Raw genomic sequence first — 22,326 nt, forward strand, 5'->3', positions numbered from 1 at the left:
AATAATGTTTTGGTGTGATGGTTGCTCTAACAAATCCACCAAAAGTTTCCTCAAGCAGCAGCTGCAGACCAGATTTGGAACCTCTACCAAACTGATAAGCAGACAGGGAAAGGGTTAAGGAAAGGGGTTTTTTTGTGTGATTTCTGTACCCTGAATGCAAGTCCAAGATTGGCGAGATGTTGAAAGTCAAGGGGAGATTAATCGGCTAAATAATCCCAATACATGTTCAAAGACAAGAATGCAAAAGTCACTGGGTTGTATTTGTCTAGGTTTTACTCAGAGTAGGCCCACTGAAATCAATGAATGCATTGAAATTAGTGGATTGGATGCTTCAGCTGAGATTCTTGCATTTCAGGGGATTGGACTAGGTGGCCCTTTGGGTCCATTCCAACTCTACAATTCTATGATTTTATGAACGAACCAAAGCTAGCCATTGCTATTAATTTCTGAGTAGTATTAGCAGTGAAAGCACCCCTATTCTCTTCCCACTGCTTCAGACATTCTCCTGTAAACATCTTTTTGACCATTCCCATCACTTGTTTAAGAAATGCAAACATCTAGGGGAGGTTGATTGGAGAACATGGTATTTGTTTTTCAGTTTACATAAAATCATCAGGCAGAAAGAGAAGGTTGCCATATATTAAAGAATTTTGTTGGTTTGTTTTTAAACTCCTGCATTGGGCAGGGGACTTGCAAGAAGACCCTCTCTAGTTTCATGATTTTATGAAATATAATGTGGTACAGCTTTTCCTGAGCTTCAATCTACATGTGGAAGATTTCATATCTGAATTCTTCCTCATGTCAAAAAGGCCTCCTTGCCTTTAGAATGCTAGCATATAGGGGAAAGGATTCTACCTGCAAGCTCCACATTGACCTGCAAGCTGCAGGTTTTTGTTTGTCTGTTTACATTGCAGGGGCATTCAAACACATGAACTCTCACATGCACTCTGAAAACCTCTGGTCCCATAAGGGCTGTGACATATGCTCTCTGCCACCATAAGTGTTGACCAGTTTTCTGCTCACCTTAAGATGCTGTGCAGCTTGGAAGCTTCCATACCATTAAACCGATGAAATAACCAGACTACCTCCTGTCCTCTGGGGACCAAAGGAGCAACAGCTTCTTAAGTTATTGACTTTGAACAACTCAACACCAAAACATGTGCTTCAGATATCTGAAATAACATGCCTTCATCTCTACAAACCATGTTCAGATTGGCAAGCGGGTGCTCATAGGCAGTTGAACCTACTGCAAATCTATACACATGTATAAATTATTCTTGCAGCAGCTAAAAAGACATAGGGCTGTTTCTGCTGGAAGCCGCTTTATGCTGACTTAGACCACTGCTCAGCACTGCCTACAATTGACTGGCTCTCTGAGATTCTGACAGGCTACGGATTGGATCTGGGACTTCCTGTATGCAAGCGGATGCTCTGCCATGAAGCAACTGTTCTTCCATTTAAATTAAAGTTGTTGTTGTTGTTGTTTAGTTGTGTCCAACACTTCGTGACCCCATGGACCAGAGCACGCCAGGCACTCCTGTCTTCCACTGCCTCCCGCAGTTTGGTCAAACTCATGTGGGTAGCTTTTATAATTCTGCCCAATCATCTCATCCTCTGTCGCCCCCTTCCCCTTGCGCCCTCCATCTTTCCCAACATCAGGGTCTTTTCCAGGGAGTCTTCTCTTCTCATGAGGTGGCCAAAGTATTGGAGCCTCAGCTTCAGGATCTGTCTTTCCAGTGAGCGCTCAGGGCTGATTTCCTTCAGAATGGATAGGTTTGACCTTCTTGCAGTCCATGGGACTCTCAAGAGTCTCCTCCAGCACCATAATTCAAAAGAATCAATTCTTTGGCGATCATCCTAAATTAGAGTAGACCCATTGAAATTAATGGATAGACCCATTAATTTTAATGGGCCTTAACTGAGTTGAACTGGTGGAGAATAAGAGAACTTAAGGAGGAACCCAACAGTGTGCAAGTAGACTTCCACTTCTGCAACGGGACTTTGCTGTCTTCCAGTGCACCTCTAAAATTTGTTCAGGGGCATGTTGCCTAACCCTTTGGAGCATATCTGGAGGGCAGGGGAGGGTGGTGGTGTCCGTTCCGCTCATGCATCACAGTATTGGCTTCAACCCTTTTAAAAAAGCATTGTGGCATAGGTTTTGTAGACTAGTGCTTAGCTTCTCAGATCCATGTGAGGACTGTCAACACAATTACAGACCAGTTGCAGAAGAGGCAGTTCAATGTACACAAACATCAAGAAACTGAAAGAGAATTTCCAAAGGAGGGGAGAACAAAAAGCAAATCAGAGCCAAAAGGTAAAGGAGAGAAGGGGAAACTGTTTGAAGTATCAGAAGGTGTGAAGAAGGCTGGTCTCATCAGGACAGACCAGAATGTGGCTATTAAAAGTCAAATCCATTAAAATAGGTGAGAATATTCTTGGCAACTTTAATGAGAGCCAGATCTCACCTTTCCGGGCGGAAAATGTGTGCTTATGTCATTGGACTTTACATTTGCAAGCATCATTAGGACCACCTTTGTGTCTTTAAAAGAGTTTGTGTGTGTGTGTTTTAAAAAAGAGAGATTGAAGTGTGCGGGGAAAGAATAATTTAGAAAGATCTAAATGATCTGATCCATGAATAAAAGATAGTTGCTTGAAATGTGGTTTTGGAGTGTGTGAGCAGGGGAAGGAAGGCCCAATTGTGGTATGGGCCACTGACTATTTCTTTCATTCGTCAGAACATCTAACCATCCTGATATTAAGAACTTGGGGTGGGTGGGTGGAATAACAGGAAATTAATGGTTCTTAGGGGGAAAATAAAAAGACCCGACAGGTTGAGCATAAAAAGCTGTAAAGGAGCAAACAATTAAAGGTAATCCATACTGTTGTTATTGGAAAACCTGTGAATGTTAACTGTTCTCATTTGGAGGATATCTCTGTGTGTATGAGTGTGTGTGTGTGTGTGTGTGTGTGTGTGTAATGTTTCTCTCCTGAACGCTAATCTTTTCTCACTCCATCCTGTAATCTTAGTTTATCCTTGATGGAAAGTCTTTGTTCTCCGTACTTTTGAACCTATATTTCCCCTTCTTCTCTCCCCAATTTAAATAAAGGTTTTGACAGAGGAACAAACAGCAATGAACTCGGAAGAACAAAGGGTTGTTGTTGTCATCTCCCCCCTTCTTCTTTCCTTCATGTTTTCACATGCTTGTGGTGATTTTCTCTCTTTTCCTTTTTCCTTTTTAAAAAGAGGTGTTTCATCTGGTCTCGTTTCTCTTTCAGGAAGTTGATGGCAATAAAGTGATGTCTTCATTTGCCCCGCACAACTCATCTACCTCACCCTTGAAGGCAGAAGAAGGTGGGCGTCAGAGCGGAGAGTCCTTCTCCAGCACAGCTCTGGGAACTCCAGAAAGGCGCAAAGGCAGCCTAGCGGACGTTGTGGACACTCTAAAACAGAGGAAAATGGAGGAGCTCATCAAGAACGAACCAGACGGTAAGGTCTTAGAAACACATGGAAGTTTGCTGCCCTTTCCCCCCACCCCACATGAATCAGGTGAGACTCCCCAAGTTAAAAACACACAAGGCAGTGCTGAGCATTGAAGAGGCCACCTCCTCATTACCACCACCCCACCAAAAAGTGGCTATTCTTCCAAGTACTGCTAAATCATCACAAGCTTAGATGGATCTGAAATGGAAACAAAGGGCACAAATCCCTCTTGCCGCAGAGGAGCATTGGAACCTGAATAGCCCTGGTCTTCATATTGCCAAACTCTGGTGTAAGTGAAGGGCTGGGGAACCTGTGGATCTCTAGATGCCCCTTCCATTTCAATAGACTGTTTGCATAGCTTAAGAAGGTTGAGCCAAATCGTACACCTGATGTTCTTGGCTGTGACAATCAGTTCTGTTGGGGTTTTCTGAGTAATTTTAGTTTGAATTGATTTGTATTGTACTGTAAAGTTCTTCACACTGTCTGTCATCGTGGTTGCCTCCAACACAGCTTACAAGTACCGTGATTTAACTAATAAATGCTGAATAGCACTTCTTCAGCACCCAAGCTGGAAACTGCAGCACAATATCCACAGAAACCCATAGGCACTGAGCCATATGCGCCTGCATTGTGTCCAGTGGTGCTCCCAAACTGCGGGCAAAATAAGAGGGGTGTTCAACTTCTGTGCTCTGTGCCCAGGCATTCTTCACATTGGCTCACTGTGGCTGCACTGCAACAATTTGCTTCCAAATGTTACCTGTGAGTGGCATCCAGCACTGAAAGTTCTCTAGGCTTTGATGTAATTGGTGTCTTGTTCTTCCTTTGCTTCTCCATCTTCCTCACTGGAAACAGGCCTGCCTGGGGACAATAGAAGGGTTCCAGGAGAGATTTCAAAATCTTCCTAACTTGCCTGCTCCTCAGTACTTTTCTGTACACCCTGTTATCTGGTTAAGCCTTCCATTTTACACACTATTGAGAGCGTCACACAACTCATGTTCTCTCCATGTCAGCCTTCCCCAACTTGGTGTATTCTAGTTGTTTTGGACTATAGTTCCCATCAGCCCCTGTACTGACCGGGGCTGATGATGGGCACTGTGGTCCAAACCATTTGGAGAATCCCGTACTAGCAAAGGTAGCTCTTAAGTCCCCTTCAGAAACTTACTCCCCCCAGCGTGCTGTAGTGGTTAAGAGCAGTGGACTCGTAATCTGGTGAACCGGGTTCGCTTCCCCGCTCCTCCACATGCAGCTGCTGGGTGACCTTGGGCCAGTCACACTTCTTTGAAGTCTTTCAGTCTCACTCACCTCACAGAGTGTTTGTTGTGGGGGAGGAAGGGAAAGGAGAATGTTAGCCGCTTTGAGACTCCTGAGGGTAGTGATAAAGCGGGATATCAAATCCAAACTACTACTACTACTACTACTACTACTACTACTACTACTACTACTCTTCTTCTTCTTCTTCTTCTTCTTCTTCTTCTTCTTCTTCTTCTTCTTCTCCTCCTCCTCCTCCTCCTCCTCCTCCTCTTCCTCTTCCTCTTACCTTTTGCTTACCTGTTCCGCAGCTTGTACCCCCAGCTTAGTTTAGCTTAACCTGCCTGGTTCAAGTGGTTCTGTTCCAGCTGTATTCAGGATGGGGTGGCTGGGTGGGGGGAGAAAGAGAGATTGGAAAGAAGGGAGCAGGTTGAGAGAATACCATGTTGAGTGGGAAGCCATGCAAGGCTCCAGAGACTCCATTAAGCAAAGGTTACGCTTAGACATAAGAATAGTAACAGAGCTTATGCATTATCTGAGCTCCACTAAAATGAAAATGTATAGCACAAACAAAAGACTTACAGCTTTGTGAAGAGATGAGGGAAGAGGTGGGGGTGGCGCAGAGAGAGAGAGAACCACAGAACATTGGGGCTTTTAAACAAATGTATGCAACAGAAAAACCTTTTCTTCCCTCCAGCCATTGTTCTATTGTCTTTCAAAGGCCATTAAAATGAACAGCAGGTTCTGATGAAAATTTCATTAAGCTCTAGTTAAATCATTATGAGGGTGCCATATTCATGCCTCAGCTTTTTCCTCCATCAAGGAGACACACACAAAAACCTGAATTAGAAAATGTGGTGGGTTTTATCTCAACTTCAACTCCCCTCACTAATAATAATAATAATAATGCAAGTCGGGAAGTTGGAAGAGGAAGAGGAAGGTTGAATGGGGATGCTGCGAAAGGATGTAACATTGGTGCATCTTCTTAGAAGTAAGGGGTAGTGAGTGAGAAAAAAATTAAAAGTATTAAAATGGCAGGGGGTGATATTTGCATTTTAAGACACCCTCGCCTTTTCTCAGACTGATACAACCCACCCACCCAGTTTAGAAAATGGCTAATTAACCATTCATCCTTATGTGAGGTGGAAGCGTGGTGCGTCTCAAAAAGGAGGGTTCTTGTTATCTGCAATAATTTATTTGCAATGGCGTTGGAGGTTTAGATTGTCTAGTTAAATAGAAAATAAAAGAGAAATCTCACCAAAGGGGAAAGATTTAATTTTGGGAAAGATAGTACTTGTCAGTGGACAGATCAGCACATAATATATTATTGGACTCTCAGTTGTATCAGCCTGTTACTATAAATGTAAAGCCCACATAGATCCCACATAGACAGCCAAATGATGCTGGAGTGAGCACTAGCACCCTGGAGTAGCTTAGATGTCTGTGTCATCTTGCAAAGTGGTAAGGATAAATTTTATAATAAATCTGGTTTGAATATGTAGTATTATGCATGGTGAAATGCTTTTTTCTCTCCCTTCCCTTGAGACAATTGAGTAGAAGGTGGTTAATAAATTATCATTAGTTATCATCAATAATACTATCATTACATAATATTTTTATTATAAATTATTATTATTATTATTATTATTATTATTATTATTATTGATACTATTATTTCTGTACCCACTGCAGTCCATCATAAATAGTCACAGAGCCTCCTGTTCTTTCAGGAGATGTTTTTTAGAAACATCTTCCTTGGTTCCACATTTCTTCGTTTTTCTTTAACCTTTCTAAAATACATACTACAACATTAAACCATGCCAACTATGTCTCACTGAAATCATGGGTGCTAAACATGGTGCTTAGCTATGTTCTTGATGTTCACTGAACAGGGTACAGACTCATTCAAGCTCAGAGCAGACCCATTGAAATCATGACCAACTGAAGTTACATTGATTTCAATTAGGCATCCCCCACTCATGCGTGTTCTACTTGCACGTGTCCTCACATATGCGTGGGGCCAGGAAATATATAAAAAGCATCATACCAGTCAATTGTGGGAGAGACCTGGAGAGTCCTTGTGGCTTGTGGTGAGACCCTCCCTGGAACCCAAAAATGTCAGTTAGGTAGGGTGGAGGAAGCCCCCAAAAGACCAGAGGTGCAGCAGAGCTTTGTTTGCGCTGCTCAGCCACCCCGTCTAACAGCTGAGGCATGGGGTAGCACAGCAGTTGCAGCCGCTTCCTGAGTGTCCAACAGCCACCAGCTGGCCCCAGAGCTTCAACACGAGTTGAAAAGAGAGTTGTGTGGAGATAGAGAGAAGGAGAGAGCTGGAAAGCAGGGGGAAATTGGCATTTAGAAGCTTTGTAGAGGCTTTTTAGAGGGTGCTCCCAATTTTACATGGCTTCACTTATGCATGCGGGGCCCCAGAACACAACCCCCACGTAAGTGAGGGATGGGACTGTATACTAAGGAGGACTAAGTCTGGATCCATCCTATTGATTCCTGGTTTCCATCCAAGTAAGGCGAACTTAGAGCAGACCAACTGAAATCAATTGACTTACCCGTATTTCTCACCCTATAAGACACACCAGACCATAAGACACACCTAGTTTTTGGAGGAGGAAAACAAGAAAAAAAATATTCTGAATCTCAGAAGCCAGAACAAGAGGGATCACTGCGCAGCGAAAGCAGCGATCCCTCTTGCTGTTCTGGCTTCTGAGATAGCTGCACAGACTGCATTCACTCCATAAGACGCACACACATTTCCCCTTACTTTTTAGGAGGGAAAAAGTGAGTCTTATAGAGCAATAAATATGGTAAGTTAGCCAATATCGATTTCAGCAAATCGACAACCCTTTTGCAGCAATGCAAAACACATGTATTGGTGGACAAGCTCCACTGAAAACCATTGAAATTATTTCTTGAGTGAACATGGATAGGATTGACTGACTGCAAAGTCTCTGAAATGCAGGTTGATTGAACAGTTGCTGACTTGAGCGATGGCTGCTTGACTGCACACTCAACTTCCAAATGTCCAGTGTCTGTTGACATTATACTTTGTGCACTTCAAGGCCTTCATGAGTTGATAACGGCGATCAGATGCTGAAATGTCCATGCACACTGACGGAAAAACAAAACACTGGAGCAATGCAGCAGCTATGCAGTGGTGTTCCATTATAGCCGCTAAGATGTGTCAACTGAACTTAGGAAGTCCAAATTCAAGCTACGTGGAAGAGTACTTCTTCACTTCATAATCCATGAAACCAAAGCATTTCCATTGCATGTAGCACTAGATTACTGGGTTGCGGCTGAAACTGGCAATCTTTTCCAGTTGAGAAACTCCAAGAATTTGGGTCGGATCCATGCCATCTCAAACTTGTGTGAATCAGAATCTGCAGTTAGTGCAGAATGCTGCAGCACGATGGCTGACAGAAGTGAGAACTTATCAACACAGAACAGAGATCTGCGCTGGTTGCTGATTTGCTACCCGGCCAAGTGCAATAAGTTTCTGTTAGTATGTAAAGCCAGTTTACCTGAGAGATTGCAGAATGGGCACAGTGACAGGAGGTACATAATTCTCATTCAGCATTTGTGTGGAACTTCCTGGCATTAGGCAAGCACCTTCACTGTACTCTTTTTGGTGCCTTCTAAGAACACTTTTTGTATAGACAAGCCTACTCATATATGCATAATAATTACAAATGTTTTGATCTGTTTCTAACTTACCACTGATTTTCATCATTATTTGATGAAAGTTTTGAAATAGCTATTTTTAACTGATTTTACTGTTAATTTTATTGTTGCATTCGTTTTTGTAAACCACTTTGAGGCAGTTTTTTCAATAGTCAAGTGATATACAAGTTTTGTGAAATAAATAAAAATGCATAAAAATAGGCATTTTGAAATAAATGTTAGAAATGTGTGTGCTGAAAGGAAATAAAAGGAAATACTTTTAAGGACACACATTTTAAAGCATATTTAAATGTGATATTTAATAATAATAATAATAATAATAATAATAATAATAATAATAATAATAATTTATTTATACCCTGCCCATCTGGTTGAGTTTTGTGAAGAAATCATATTCATATATATATATATATATATATATATATTTGCTTTCGTAGATTTTCACGGGTACAGGAATGCAGGTTTTGGTGTCTTCGGGTGTCTTCCCGTGTAAGAGTCGGGGTGTCTGTGCGACGTTTCGACGAGGTCTCACTCGTCATCTTCAGGCTGGTGCTTTCGGCTTCTTGTTACTGGAACAGAGCAGAATCTGGTGTTTGAGTTCCTATAAATACTGTTGAGGGGTGTGGTGTATAGCCTCCAACGTTCTGGGCAGAGAGGAAGTTCCTAGATTAGTGTGCCTTTTCTTCTTTTGTTCCTTAATTACTTGAGGGATATCTTGAGTGATTTCATGAGTGATATTCTGAATACCACTGGGTGGGTCATTAAGTGTAGATTAGTTGCTAAAGCTTTCGTGTCTTGACCTCTTGAGCTTGTGAAGAGTTTTTCTGAGAAGATGGCTGTGCTGCATTTAGTTGTGCTCTGGCTTGGCTTCGTGTATAGGGGCGAGCTGTGGTTTTGTGCCTTGTGCCAGCCAGATCTGTGTAGGGATTGCAGGGGGGTGCAGCATCCGGAGGTGCCACTATAGTTTGGCTACTGGATGGAGTCTGTAATATGTCTGTGGAGAGGGTCTGGGTTTGGGTCTGGTGTGGTTGATTGGTGACGGCGTTCTGTGTGCCTCTGGTTCTGGTGTCGGTTTTTGTGGGGAGGGCTAATTTCCAGATGTCTGGCAGGCGGGACGTGTCGTCACGCTTGTTCATGTTGTGAGGGTGTTTCTCTATCTCGATGGCTTCCATGATTATTCTCTTGTGGTGATGTTCCATGTTAAAGAGCAATTTGGAATCTGCAAAATTAATTTCGTGTCCTGTTTCTTTCATGTGTTGGAAAAGAGAGGAAGTTTTTTCTTCTTTTTTGACGGCATTCTTGTGTTCTGCGATACGTGCATTTATTCGTCTGTTTGTTTGTCCAATGTACGTGGCTGGGCAGACTTTGCAGGGTATTTCATAGACCCCTTGGTTTTCCAGCTGGATTTTGTCTTTTGGGTTTCTGAGGATATTGGCTATTTTTTGGTTGGTGCAGAAGGCTGTTTTGATATTGTGTTTATGGAGGATTTTGCTAATTTTGTCTGTAGTGCCCTTGATATAAGGAAGGAGGGCCATGCCATTGTTTTCTTCTGTGTCTTGGTTTTTGGGGGGTGTTTCTTTTTGGATTAGCTTCGTAACCCTGTTTTTCTGGTATCCATTGGCGATTAACACATTTGAGAGATTCTGTAACTCAGTTGTCAAGTGGTCTTTGTCAGCCAGGCGTTTGGTTCTGGAGATGAGAGTCTTGGCTACGGAGTTTATTTGTGCAGGGTGGTGGTGTGATTGTGCATGTAAGTAGCGGTTGGTGTGTGTTTTTTTCCGGTAGATAGTGTGTCCTAGGGAGCCATCAGGTTTTTTGTAGATTAGGACGTCAAGAAAGGGGAGTTGGTTGTTGTCTTCTATTTCCATAGTGAATTGTATTTTGGGGTGTAGGCTGTTGAGATGTGTGAGGAAGCTATCTAGTTTTTCTTTCCCGTGTGGCCAAATTACAAAGGTGTCGTCAACATATCTGAGCCAAAGTTTGGGTTTGTGTTCTGACTTGTCTAAAGCATTGGTTTCAAAGTGTTCCATGTACAAATTTGCGATGACCGGTGAGAGGGGTGATCCCATAGGTGCTCCTTCTATCTGTTTGTATCTTTGTCCATTGTGGATGAAGTACGTGTTGGTTAGGCAGTGGTTGGTCAGGTCCAGGATGTATTTGGGGGGGTTGTATTTGTTTTGAATGGCTGTCAAGGCTTCATTAATGGGCACTTGAGTGAAGAGAGATACAACATCGAAGCTCACAAGTAGGTCATCGGGATGTAGGTATTGCTTCTTTATTGTTTCTATGAACTGGAAGGAGTTAGTAACGTGTGAAGCGATGGATTCTGCATAGGGCTGAAGTTGCTTAGCGAGAAATTTAGCGAGATTTTTCTGCAATCCCTACACAGATCTGGCTGGCACAAGGCACAAAACCACAGCTCGCCCCTATACACGAAGCCAAGCCAGAGCACAACTAAATGCAGCACAGCCATCTTCTCAGAAAAACTCTTCACAAGCTCAAGAGGTCAAGACACGAAAGCTTTAGCAACTAATCTACACTTAATGACCCACCCAGTGGTATTCAGAATATCACTCATGAAATCACTCAAGATATCCCTCAAGTAATTAAGGAACAAAAGAAGAAAAGGCACACTAATCTAGGAACTTCCTCTCTGCCCAGAACGTTGGAGGCTATACACCACACCCCTCAACAGTATTTATAGGAACTCAAACACCAGATTCTGCTCTGTTCCAGTAACAAGAAGCCGAAAGCACCAGCCTGAAGATGACGAGTGAGACCTCGTCGAAACGTCGCACAGACACCCCGACTCTTACACGGGAAGACACCCGAAGACACCAAAACCTGCATATATATATATATATATATATATATATATATATATATATATATATGATTTAATGACTTAAAGCACAGTTACAAATGACAGACATAGAATATAAGTTGAATAAAACAGCAGACTAGGTACACTTTTTGTTTACAAAAAAAGGAGACAGTCACAAAGAGGATGGGAGAAAGTTAGTTTTGCAGACTTAACAGGCTATCACCCCCACTTCAATATTTTAGTGCCACAAACTGTGGTGTAGTAAGTCTCCCCAAAACAATCTCTGTGGTTTTGGGGGCACCAAATACCCTCTCTGTCTTGCTCCATACACAATGGAAGATGCACAGATTCCATCAAATCCACCAACCGGCTTCACTCTCTTTAGGACTCTGCTACACTGCGTTAATTTATTGGATATTGTCCATGCCCAAACTTTGCTCCACCCACCCAGTAAAGTAAATGGTGTGTTGTATCAAGGACAAATTAATGTAGAAGTGGACTTTATTGGAATGGACACAGGGGAAAGTGGCACAGACCAGACATAGGCTGTTTTGCCCATCTCTAGATGTGGCCTCATCAAGTTGTCTCTTCCCATAAAAGCCAAAGATATGGAGTGCTGGAGAAGAACACGAGACGAGCCCTGCTGGATCCTGCCAAAGTACCATTTAATCCTGTTGTAGAGGGCCATAGTTGAGTGTTAAGGAATCTGTGTCGCATACAGGAGGCCCCAGGTAGGGCTGACAATGTGCCATCCCTGAAACCCTTGACAGCCTGCCAGTCAGTGCCCACAATACTGACCTAACTGGACAAATTTTCTGACTCAGCTTCCTATGGTCTCAGCCAGTTGCAGAACCTGAGTGTAGCCACATTCTCCACACCAGCATTTCCTAGCAACTGGCGCAATATCATTACCTGCATCATAAGTTTTCCTAACAATATATTATAAATAAAGGAGGGAAAATGAGATATGGGTCTGCCATTTTCTGTGGCAGACCTATGATCTTCATTGCATCTAATTGCATCCTGAACCCGTACATTACAACATAAATTTGTCTGCCATTCCAATAACCTTATATTTGTACATTTAGCCGCTGCACATTGAGATATATTTTTCAATGCGTCTGATGACCAAGCACTATAATTTTCAGTATTGCACCTCTCAGAATATGCCAGCAAAGTTGTACCCAATCAAGAAAGTAGTATTTTATCAACCAAAGAGGTATGTTAAGAGGATATGCTTCTGAATAAGTTACAAAATAAGGGCAAAGCACTAATGCATACACTTGCAGAGGGCGAGGAAATTGATCAAGCTGGAGATTGTGATGTTTTCTTATGACTTGGGGTTGCCTACATTGGTTCAGGGGTGTTGCTCAAGCTATGGGAAGCTATGGTTTGAATAAGACAAGAAGTAATAAATTAAGTATCGTGTGTGAAAGCAGGTTGGAACACACGCAAGTCTTGGACACAAGAATTCTTTATAGTCTCTTCTGAATGAAGCCCATTTGTTTTCTCAATGTCAAGCATAACCCGAGAATCAAGCTTCACACTGGGAGGGATGAAAGTAGGCAACATTTTCCATTCTGCCCTGGATTTGTCCTCTTCAGCACTATTTCCATTCTGTTGTGTGTTGTTGGTCACCAAAAACGACATTATTCATCTCTCTGTCCACGGTGGCAAAATTGCATCATTACGTTCTTCCACCCCATACATTTTAGTGCAAAGGAAATGCAGTACAAATGTGTGGAGTGTGTGTGGATTCAGTTGTGTATCATTTGTGGGTTGAAAGCAGCAACAACATGGGACAGATAAGCCCCTTCCATTTCAAATCCTCTGACATTTCTAAACCTCCCAATAGAATGAAGTTCTCCACTTGGAAAACAATTTCCACTTGGAAAGCCTCATATAATTCCTTGCAGCTTTTAAAAAGATGCTCTATTTCATGCCACTTTCTCCAGTGTCTCTCCCTTGTTTTTCTCGCTCCATGATATCTGGTGAGATGTTGTCTGCTGTAGCTTCCCTGCCCCTGCCTCCTTCTCTTATTTTTCTCTGTCATTGTTTGGCTACTGCTTAATGTGAGCAGATAGTGCAAATCTGAGCCATTTCAGCCAAGTGTTTTTGTGGACATAGAATCTGGAGAGTTTGATTTCCCACTGATGCACTCTACATCAGTGCTACTTTAGCATCCATCCCCCCCAAAGGCATAAATCTATTACTGAAGTCACCCAGTGTTATTGTAAAGGAAGCATCCTCCTCTCTCTAACTTGGGTTTCGGGAGAAGAAGAGTCAGTCCCCTTCTATTTCTGGTGTACAATAATGAAGATAATGGGAGTGGGTTTGGAGAAGGCTTATAGGTTGTGACAGACCTCCAGCCCTTACACTGTGGGTTGCCTGTTGACCATGGCATTTCTCTTCCAGCTAAAATCATTAGTGGGAAGAGATATAAGCATGTTTTCCCCTCCTCCTGTTCCCTTGCTCCAGGAGGACAGCCTTCTGTGTTCTTCCCAGGCCCAGAAGGCAGATGAAAACATGGGGCATGGCACAAGTTCATAACAGAGGCAGATTAAGGGCAGCACAACCGGCTCCGCTGCACTGGGCACCAAACCTAGGGGGCGCTGCAGGGCGTTGCAACTATGACATAGTGAATTGAACAGAATGGAAGACGAGAGGCAGGGGCAGTCTGGAATTTGGCCCCGCACAGGTTGACGCTGAAATTTGAATGACCAAAGTCAGCTCCTGTTCATAAGAGCAAAAAACCCAAACAGCTGCTGGCTTTTGCTAAATTTGGTTGGATTGTAGGTGGTTATTTTTTCCCATGTAGCTCTTTCCAGATAGACTGAAATGTCCATCATGGGTGATTTAATTCACCATATTAACTTTTGCAAAATGCTATAAAATATAGAAAGCTTTTATTTTTACAAACTAATTTGTCATGCTCATCATTAGTTCAACTTCCTAACATTGTAGGATTAAGTTGTGGTTTTGAACTCCCTACACTGGCTGGAGTTGCAGGCAGGAGTCTTTTCCCAACCCTAGCTGGTGATGCTGTTGGGGACTGAGCCTGCAGCCTTCTGCATTCAAAGCATGTGCTCTCTGCCATTGAGCTATGACTCTTCCCCTCCTACTCATTTGAACAGCAGCTTATATTTCCTTCATAAGCGTTGCAAACACAATCCTTTATCATACCAAGCTTGTGTGTATAGAACTATTTTAAGGTGAGAGTAAGAGTAATGATTAGGGTCTTAGCCAGAAACACCTCAGGGGTCAGCAAACTTTTTCAGCAGGGGGCTGGTCCACTGTCCCTCAGACCTTGTGGGGGGGGGGCGGACTATATTTTGGAAAGGAAAAAATGAATGAATTCCTATGCCCCACAAATAACCCAGAGATGCATTTTAAATAAAAGGACACATTCTACTCATGTAAAAAAGCGCTGATTCCCGTACCGTCCACGGGCCAGATTTAGAAGGTGATTGGGGCAGATCCGGCCCCCAGGCCTTAGTTTGCCTACCCATGTCTTAGTACTTAGGCCTATCTCCCAGGAGTATTTCCATTTACATTCACATTACAAATCAGAACACCTATAGGATTTGTTTTGCAGAATTTCTGATATCTCTGTGATGGAGTGTAGAGGAAGAGAAGGGCCGTATTAGATTCTGACAACCTTAGTTGAAATGAGAACTGCCCATATCCCCTAATACTATCAAACTTTTTAATCACCATCTCTTGTTAGGGAATCAAGAGGTTTACCTCTTTCATGAGCCACCGGTATTCCAAAGGAGATCATTAATGGACACAACAAGAGAAGGCCCTTTGAAATAACAGGTTCTTTTTTTTGGGGGGGGGGAAGATATGATGAGGTGAAGAAGGAAAAAGAGGGGAGGGGTGAAATAAAGCAATCAGAACCTGGGGAAAAGCCTCGGGATACTCTAATTGGCTGAGGTTTGAGTCTCGTTTGTTTGGTTCATCCTCACCTTCGCCTTTGACGAAGCCTGCACTAAAGAGACTTTGTAAATGCTTTTTCCACTGAAGGAGAAACAAGGGTACTTTGCAACTGAGGGCTTTCAAGTTTGGTTCCCCACACTTTTCCGCTGCTGGGAAGGGTGCTGCAACACGGCCACGTTTCTCTGCAGCGCAGCTTTATCCTGGGGGGTGGGAGCTACAGTGGGGGGAGAAACCAACAACACCAACCTGTGTCTCATCTTGTAGAGCAAGCCAGCGCGTAACCCCGGAGCCCCTTTTTCTCTCTCAAAAGCACCACCATATGGAGATGCACAAACACAAAACTGATGATTAAAGAGGAAGGGGTGGGGAGGGAGTTAAGAGAAAGGAAGACGTACGAGAACAGGAGCCATGCCTGTGCAAAAAAAGGAAGCCCTTAAATGCTGTGGTGGTGTTATTGAGGGTTCTGACGTTATGATAGAAGGTGTGCAGTTTGAAGCCTTGCCAATTCTTCCTGCTTCAAAAGTGGTTGGGCCATTTGTCACCTTCAAGAGTTCTCCCCCCCCCCATCTACTAATAATTGAATACTGAGAGTGAAAAGTTGATTCCAGTCGATGGTTCTTTTTTGTTGTTGCTGTTGCTGCTGCTCCCCTTACCTCTTCGTTATTGCTTAGAATGCTTTCCAAACCTCTCTTGCTTTACATCCTCAAAAGGTTTGGAGCGTCTGTAGGTTTTGGTTTTCTGGGCTGATAAAAGACAGCTAAGATGTTGATAAGGCATCTTCAAATGCAAAAGAAACTAAAGGGGGTCAAGTGAGAGAGTTTGTAGTAAAACTTTGCTTTTGGCTGAAAGGCTCTTTTCGTCTGCCTCTTTTCCTCTGTGTGATGGAACGAAAGTGGCTTCTTATAGTTCAGCAATTAATGACTAGGGCTGCTTTGCCCAGTTAAAGAACTCTTACATTGACTGGGGATATGAGTTCAGGCTGTTACATTATTAGAATCATAGAGTTGGAAGTGCCATCCAGCCCAACCCGCTACCACAGAGCCAGTGTGGTGTAGTGGTTAAGAGCGGTGGACTCGTAATCTGGTGAACCGGGTTCGCTTCCCCGCTCCTCCACATGCAGCTGCTGGGTGACCTTGGGCCAGTCACACTTCTCTGAAGTCTCTCAGCCTCACTCACCTCACAGATTGTTTGTTGTGGAGGAGGAAGGGAAAAGAGGTTGTGAGCCGCTTTGAGACTCCTTAGGGTAGTGATAAAGCGGGATATCAAATCCAAACTCTTCTTCTTCTTCTACCATGTGTGAATCAAAGCTACAGAAACCCTGATATACGACCATCCAACTTCTGTTTAAAAACCTCTAAAGGAGGAGAGTCAAGGACCTTCTGCATTAGACTGCCCCACTGTCTTGCCATCAGAAAGTTTTCCCAATGTTTGGTTGGAATCTCCTTCCTTATCATTCAAATCCATTGCTTTGGGCCTTACCCTCTGGAGCAGCAGGAAAACAGGTTTATTTCTGAGCCCCAGCAATAGGTTGGACAATCTAGGCTAAGATTTCAATCCTAACTTCCCTTCACAGGGAGTAAGCAGCGCTGAATTTCTGTGTGTGATCCAAGGGAGAGTGTCTCTCTTTAAAGTAACACAGCGGATGCTCAGGTTGCGAACGTGATCCATGCGGGATGCATGTTCGCAACCCGCAGCATCCGCAACCCACCGCAGCACATCTCTGCACATGCGGGTTGTCATTCGGTGCTTCTGCGCATGCGCATGCACAGCCGCCGAAACCCGGAAGTAACCCGTTCTGGTACTTCCGGGTTTCGGCGGTCCGCAACCCAAAAAAACACAACCTGAAGCATCTGTAACCCAAGGTATGACCTGTACTAATAATCCTGTTAGATTTATATTCCATTCCCTTCAAGCTGGTGTACGTCATTGTTCTCCCCGTCCTCCATGTTAGACTCACAACAACGCAGTGAGGCAGGTTAGGCTGAGAGAGAGTGTGACTGACCCAAGGTCACATGGTAAGCTTAATGCTTGTGTGGGGATTCGAACCATGGTCTCCCAGGTCCTAGTCCAACACTCTACGGTGCTGGGTCACTAAAAATGGTGATTGGTGGCCACAGTTTTTGTGAGACCACAAGAAGAGCCTTGGAAGGTCTATCATGGACACCACAGGTGTCTCCAGGAAGCCTATATTAAGGACACAAAAGCTAATTCCTGAGCAGTTCAGAGACATAGCATATAGCCACCACGGCTAGTAGCCATTGATCAGGGCAAATTTCTTCTTTGATTAAAAGTTACATTAATTGATCTAGCATATGAATTAACAAATGCTGCATCCTTATTCATTATAATACAAATGAGAGATGCTAGCGTAGTCCGGCCGGTTCCATTTCTAATGCAGATGTTTTTAATTCTGCCACTGCAAACAGTGGCCCCGGTGCCAACTCCTATCCAATTTGCCCTCTGTCTGGGAGCACAGAAATGATCTGTGCGCAAACTCATAGCACAAGCTAGACAGGCGGATGGGTGTGGTAGAGCCAGGATTAAGAATGGAGGAGGTCAGCTGAATTGGCATTCCCACTGAAAGCAATCGACAGGACCTGTGTTTGATTTATATTACAGCTTCTAAAACCATTGGATACCCAGCACTCTTCCATGGATTTTTTAACATTATTGGGTAAGGAAAGAAAGTAAGTCAACAGAAAGTTGGAGACAGGTCTTGAACACCCTCTCATACCCATCAACTGCCCCAATTAAGTCCGGACAACCCAGGAGTGTCACCGGAAATACATGTGTCTCACTTTTGGTTATCAGCATGTTGGAGGATATGACATCCCATTTTATTAACACAGATATTAATTACTTGCAGGTCCCTACATACGTATCCCCTCACCAGCAAAGTCCAAGCAAAGGCATGTTTTTTGATTGAACACTGGAAGGACTTTGTAACAATGAGCACAGTTTAATATACACCTATAAAATCTGTTTAAAACATACCAGTAATTATAATTAAGTTATTATTTGGTTGTTTCGTTTGCCCAGTTCCCCCCACCCCCACTGCTAACGACCCTGGAGGCTCCTTCATTGAGGAGGATCTTATTATTACCCCTTACCTTTGGTTTGTGGCAGGGCTGGGAACGTTAATCAGCCTGAGGGCCGGACACCAGCATGGGGAGCCTTCTGGGGCCAGTGGTGGGTTGGGACGGGGGGGAAAGTGTGAGGAGCAATGAGCATAGATTGCATAGCAGCTAGATGTTTCCATCCACACCTCTCTCCATCCAACCATCCAGCCACCTGAGCAAGCAAAAAGCACTATGACACTTCGTTGGCACATTCCAGGTGGGCAAAAGCACTTGAGGAGGACATAGAGCAGGTCAGAGAGAAGGCATGGCCTGGGCAGAGTCTCAGGGGCCACATAAGGAGACCCAGAGGGCTGCAGGAGCTTCCTCACCCTTTGATTATAGCATCCAGTAGCCTTGATTATACAATTTAGTATTGGCTCTTTCTTCCCAGATGCTCCCGCCAACTGAGCATCTTCCCAAGTACCCAGCAGCGACCCGGCCTGAGGTTGATTTCACACTGAGTGTCTTTTGACAGAAGCCGTGAGCCTTGCTTTCCAGGTTGTCTTCTGAGGGCGCCTCTGACCCAGCATGTTAATGTGCAAATATTCACCGCAGATGGTGCCAGTCTTCTTTGCCCACTCCACAGCCTTTTAGGGGACACAATTTATGCAGGAGTAAAGAGGCAGCCACCTGTTTCCTAGGCCTCTTATCATGCCTCTTTGGAAAGACTGCGAGGCCCTCAGTGAATAGTAACCTCCTAATCTGCCCTGCGTTTATCCAGGGCCTATCTGTCGGCAAGTGCAAGGGTTCCTCTCCACCACTTCCCAAAACACACACACACACACACACACACACACACAGACTCTTCTTTTCCCTCTCTCTCCCACCCGAGGCAATTGTCATGACCGTGCATATTAAAATTAATCAGACCTCCTAGGCCTGTGTGGCTGTGTGTTTTTCAACATGAAGAAGTGGCTATCAAGCGCTTGCCCTAATTAAAGAGGCCTGCTTGGCTTAGCTCTAGTGGGTGCTTGGTCTCTTTCCTCCCTAATAGGAGATGCTTGCGGAGGAGGCACGGACAGCTCCGCGGTGCCAGAGGGCTCACTTGAAAGTTTTTGGTGCCACCTGTGCCCACTGCGCCGAGGTCTGGAGAGCTCCCCGGATCCTCCCCTAACTGCCCTGTTTGAGGAGGAGGGAATGAGCGGCAGGAAATTATAGCCAAGTAAGTGAGAGGAGACGATGAGTGGAGGCTGAGAGGCTAGGCTGAGCATCCGAGCTGGCTTGTTTTAAGGTGATTAAAATGCCCTGAAAGTTCGGTGCATCTGCCTTTGGAGCCAAGTCTGTTCCAAACATACGACTGGGACTCTGCTCACCACATGCTTATTTTATGAACACCAGGTTGGTAGACACAGACAGAGATTTCTTATCAGTTGAAAGTTAGTGCCTTTGGACCTGAAGGGCTGTGAATGGGAGAGAAACCTATTCAGGGCCCGTTTGACATCAACAGCCTACGTAATTCACACTTTGTAAGCCAGTGCAGAAACCAAAGCACAGCTCCACTTCGAAATTCACACTTCTCTGAACTTTGCGGTGCTCTTCTCTGCCCAAAGAATGTGTGCAAAAAAAACTGTACGTCAGTGAAATAGATATGCTAGAGCAGTGTTTCCCAACCTTGGGCCTCCAGCTGTTTTTGAACTACAATTCCCATCATCCCTGACCACTGGTCTTGCTAGCTAGGGATGATGGCAGTTGTAGTCCAAAAACAGTTGAAGGCCCAAGGTTGGGAAACACTGTGCTATAGAAACCAATGTACAATAATGTGTTCTGTTAGGTGCAATTTTGCATTCTTGCAAGCAATTTTTCTTAACAATGCATCTTTCTTTGGATAAATGTACAGAAGAATGTGTGCAACTTTTCATGGGAATGGCTAAAATGGCAAACGTATGTGGGAATGGAACAAGCCAAATTTAAGATTGGAAAACTGATATCCATCCATCCTTATGGCTGAATAGGATTGGTGTGAGATTTTGGGGTGGGGAGTAGCTCACAATGCAAACTGTACACATTGGGGGGAAATACTGTGTCCTTTCAAGTTAGGTGCATAGTTTGCCACTCTTACCCTGTCATGAGCAAATGTCTAGTTTGGGGCCACTCTTGGAAAGTTTGCTCTAGCTTCCTCCACCCTTCTAAATGGGTTTCCATTGGGTCCACATTCTGTCCTTTGGAACCAGCTTTCCAAGGTATCAGATGGGAGTGAATGCTCTACCACTGAGCTATGATCCTTCCCACGGCTGAAAGCAATAGTGTGGGGCTAGGTGGATCTTTGGTTTGATCCAGGAGACTCTTATCATGTAGGCTCCCTCTTCATTGCTGACTGATCAGGACAGGGTTCGTTTAATTATTTCATTTCCACCCTTTCTCTCCCTGAAGGAGCTCAGTGAAGCATAAATGTTCCCCCCCTTCTTTTTGTCCTGGGTTAGGCTGGGAGAGAGGGCTAATAACAGCCCCAAGGATTCACCTTAATGGCTGAGTGGGGTTTTGAACCCATGTTTCCCTACAGCCGCTCCAACACTCTGACAAATTACACAGTGTTGGTTCTCAGCCTTCTTCCAGTCACTACACTAGACTAGCAGTCGATCTCAGCTGTGGACCAGTCAGTGCAAGTGTGCTGGGACGAGGCAGTAAATGGATACATTTGGGACCTGGACTGGAAGAATTGTCATGTGGGAAGGATAAAAGGGAATTGCTGAAGCCCCTTTGGGGGAAGGCGATAGCTCAATGGTAGAGCACATAAAATAATGATACACTGACAGTTTGGTGTAATAAAGTAGTGTGTGTGTGTGTGTGTGTGTGTGTGTGTACACACACACACACACACAGAGAGAGAGAGAGAGAGAGAGAGAGAGAGAGAGAGAGAGAGAGACTATTACGTTACGTTGCTTTCAGAAAATCCCAGGTAAAATCCCTACTAGACACCCTGGGGAGCTGCTGCCTGTCAGTGTAGACAATACTGAGCTATATGGACCAGTACTCTGAATTGGCTGAAGGCAGCTTCATATGTCGCTATTTTAAAGGCTGCGCGTCTGTATGATTACTTTCTCCATGTTATATTTCTAAGCAATTTAACACGGAAGGAAAGAGATGCTTCACAATCAAAATAACCTTATGCCTCTTCCGGAAAGTGTCTGGCCCTACAAGGCGGGGTGCCAGCTCTTAGGACCCTCAGACAGACACCAGTGGGGGGGCCTAGCCTTGCATGCAAAAGGCCTCGGCTTCATTCCCTGGCATCTGCGGGCAAAGCTGGCAAATACTCCTGCCTGAGGCCCTGCTGACAGTCAGTGCCGACAGTCCCGGGCTAGGTACGAAGCAGCTTCCTCGGGTTCCTGTGTTCTGCCCAGGTTGCTGTTTGTTGTTCTGATATCGGAATACAAACTGTGCAGCAGGAGCGCCTGCGGAATGAAAAAAAGAAAGGGCAGAGAGCAGGAGGGATAGAACAAGGACCGGGGGTTGGGGGGGCGTGTGCACAGGGAAACCCTTTGCGAATCAACACAGCTTTCATCGTACCTATTGTTCCGTTTGTTTACTAGGTGCTATTCAATGTTCGGTTTGGGGTGGGGGGAGGCGGGGGGAGGGCGAAAGGCTTTGCAAGTTCCACAGAGGGAGAGAAACCTTTTCTTGAACTTCCATCCTTCTGCTTTTGTCATGGATCAGAAACAACAATGGCAACAAAAGTTCCTCCCCCCCCCTCCAGTTCCCTGTTATGCATTCGTTGCTACCTGACTCCTACTGAAGGTCTCTCCCCCCCCCCCACTTTCTCTTCTTCCTTTAGCATTACGATTATTATTACCATTCCTTGGAGCTGATTTGACATGGGCGCATATTTCACGAAAGGCTATTGACAAGGGTCCCTTTTTGTCGGATAAAATGGCACTGGGGGAATCTAATGGGCAAGGTTAACTGCGCTCTGCTTCTTGGGGGGGGGTGGCACCCCTGTCCCACTGCTGAGATTTTGCTTCATTTTGTTTCTACTTTTCTTTCTGGCTTTTTCTTTCCCTCTCTGCAGAAATATCCCTCCCTTCCCC

General features: G+C 44.3%; 1 protein-coding gene across 8 annotated transcripts in view; it reads left to right on the top strand.

The window, feature by feature from the left end:
* Positions 1–22,326, top strand: part of SOX5 (SRY-box transcription factor 5) — a 783,822-nt gene that overhangs the window by 484,484 nt on the left and 277,012 nt on the right. For all 8 annotated transcript variants that reach the window (XM_082238845.1, XM_082238846.1, XM_082238847.1 and 5 more), the window contains one exon: positions 3,277–3,487. In XM_082238845.1, coding sequence (XP_082094971.1) covers positions 3,277–3,487 — 211 coding nt within the window. The remainder of the gene's footprint in view (positions 1–3,276; positions 3,488–22,326) is intronic.

This window comes from Podarcis vaucheri (genome assembly GCF_965113315.1).
Source record: "Podarcis vaucheri genome assembly, chromosome: 10".
Classification (NCBI taxonomy): Eukaryota; Metazoa; Chordata; class Lepidosauria; order Squamata; family Lacertidae; genus Podarcis; species Podarcis vaucheri.